Here is a 2,500-nt window from a genome sequence, read left to right as displayed (position 1 = left end):
AAGAAGAAATAGAAGAAGAAGAAGAAGAAGAAGAAGAAGAGGAATTAGAAATAGAAAAAGAGGAAGAAGAAGAAGAAGAAGAAGAAGAAGAAAGCCTGATGTGGGTCCGCAAAACTTGCAAACGGAATGGGCCCGCGAAACTTGAGGCGGGGAAAGAAAGCCGGACCTGCATCGTGTGTCCGGGTTTGGGCTGAATGTTGATGTAGGACACGAACTCCACGATGTTGGCGACCGTGACAGGATCGAGGCACTGGGCCACATCCAGGTGCTCCATCTCCAAGGGCTGAGATTCCGTCATCCCATGGTCGCTCAGCACCACCACGTTTGTCTGTAACAGAACATAAGAATGGGGGAGACTGCAAGAGACCATAAGGCCGACACTACGAAGTTCCACGTCCCTTATCACCTGTCATACCTACCCATGAAATTATATCATTTTCGTCTGTAACCGAGAAGAGTCAGTCACAGACACTAGTTTCCGCTCGCTGAGCACAGTTCATCTCATCTGCCAAACATATTTCATCGTGTATATTCCCTACAACCACTGCCAAAAAGCTTTAGGGTAACTAGGTATGTGATTTTTTGTAATTATGTATGAACAAGTGTGTGTGTGTGTGTGTGTGTGTGTGTGTGTGTGTGTGTGTGTGTGTGTGTACGTGTGTGCATGTGTGTGTGTATGTGTGTGTGCGCGCGTGTGTCTGTGTGTGTGTGCATATGTGTGTGTGTGTGTGTGTGTGTGTGTGTGTGTGTGTACGTGGTCTCAAGTGGGTAAGTTCAGTACGTGGTCAGGACTCAAACCTACACTGGTGTAATACATGGTACATATCATAGCCTACTGCGCCACGTGTGTGTGTGTGTGTGTGTGTGTGTGTGTGTGTGTGTGTGTGTGCACGCGTGTGTCTATGTGCATGTGCAAACGTATAGGGTGTGGCAAAATAATCTGACACATTTTTAGGTTTATTAAAGGAAAAAAAAAGTGTTTTTATTTTCCAAATGTACATATAATGCCAATTTGTTTCATTTTATTTTAAGTATCCATATGGATTGAACAGGCGAGCATCAGGCTTTCGTTATGGAAACGTTTATCAAGAACAACGAATCGGTAACTGCAACGCAAAGAGCGTTCTGTGTGTACTTTAGGCTTGGTAGTCATGATCCCGTGTCTACTCAAAACACGATTTTATTATGGATTACCATCTTCAGAGCTAGTGAATCAGCACTGAAACGAAAATCAACCGGCCGGTCGCGGACCGACAGATTTCCGGAAAATGTGAAGGAAGTAGGAGCTTCAAGTCAACAGACTCCACGACATTTGGCAAAGGAAACACGCCGCTGCTCTTAGGCTTTCCGATAAAAGTTTGCGAAGAATTCTTCACAAGGATCTGCAAATGCGTCCATACGAAATGATGTTGGTACAGGAACTCAGCGAAAGAGACCATGAGAGTCTGAGGATATTGTGTTTGGAAATTCATCAACATGGCTCCCCTGCTGCTGTTGTGTTTTTCAGTGTCGAGGTCCATTTTCACGAGTGTGGAAGCGTGAATAAGCAAAATTTCCGATATTGGCCCAAGAAAAACCTCCGTGAGTTGCACGAACGCCCCCTGCATAGTCCTCGTGTAACCGTGTGGTGTGCGGTAGCAGAATTGGGCATTTTGGGTCCGCACTTTATCGAAAAAGACAGTGTTACAGTGACTGTTCAACTCTGATACTGTGTGTTGTGAGAGATTTTTCTGAGACCCAGATTGAATGAACTTGACGACAGAAACAACCTTTGGTTTCAACAAATGGAGCTCCTCTTGGGGATCGGTGCCACCTGCGTAGAGCCGGTGGCCAGGGTTGGTTGCCGCCGTTTGGCCCCCAACTCTTGGGGTTGGGGGGTGGTCCCACGACGTAGACCCTGCAGCTAGATGACCGCATTGTGAACAGCTGCCCGGGATGTAACACTTCACCCCATACCATACAACACATAATGGAAGACTGGATTATACACAATCATGCACGCAAACAACACAACATACACTCTATAAAGGATTTGTAGGAAAACCCAGTTTCGGCTGTGGCATTCCTTGGGGAGACGGGACTGCTCGGACAGACAGTCTAGGGAACGACAACAACAACAACAACAAATGGAGCTGCCTAGTGTAGGACTTATTGTTTATGGAGCTGCCTAGTGTAGGCCTTATGGTTTATAGAGCTGCCTAGTGTAGGCCTTATAGTTTATGGAGCTGCCTTGTGTAGGCCTTATGGTCTCTTGCAGTCTCCTTCATTCTTATGTTCTTATGTTTACTTCTAGACGTTCGATGGGGATTTTGAGGGAGATGTTCCTAGGTCTTTTGATCTCATTGTCCGATGATATCGGTTGGCCCGCCCAATCACCTGATCTAAACCCGTGCGATTTTTTTCTGTGGATATATTTGAAATCAAAAGTACACCCTCGTCGCTCTCGATCTATTGAACAATTGAAAAATGCCATTCGTCAAGAAATTGGTGCCATTCCACA

At 45.8% G+C, this 2,500-nt stretch overlaps 1 protein-coding gene across 1 annotated transcript in view; it reads right to left on the bottom strand.

Annotated features, from left to right (window-relative positions):
* Nucleotides 1-2,500, bottom strand: part of LOC143022397 (glycerophosphocholine cholinephosphodiesterase ENPP6-like) — a 265,837-nt gene that overhangs the window by 6,617 nt on the left and 256,720 nt on the right. The window contains exon 8 of the mRNA XM_076180561.1: nucleotides 167-328. Coding sequence (XP_076036676.1) covers nucleotides 167-328 — 162 coding nt within the window. The remainder of the gene's footprint in view (nucleotides 1-166; nucleotides 329-2,500) is intronic.

The sequence above is a fragment of the Oratosquilla oratoria genome, chromosome 44 (assembly GCF_046742065.1).
Source record: "Oratosquilla oratoria isolate Oo_2021 chromosome 44, ASM4674206v1, whole genome shotgun sequence".
In the NCBI taxonomy this organism is placed as follows: domain Eukaryota; kingdom Metazoa; phylum Arthropoda; class Malacostraca; order Stomatopoda; family Squillidae; genus Oratosquilla; species Oratosquilla oratoria.
Note: the sequence above shows the minus strand (reverse complement) of the source record. Positions and strands in the feature narration are given on the sequence as shown.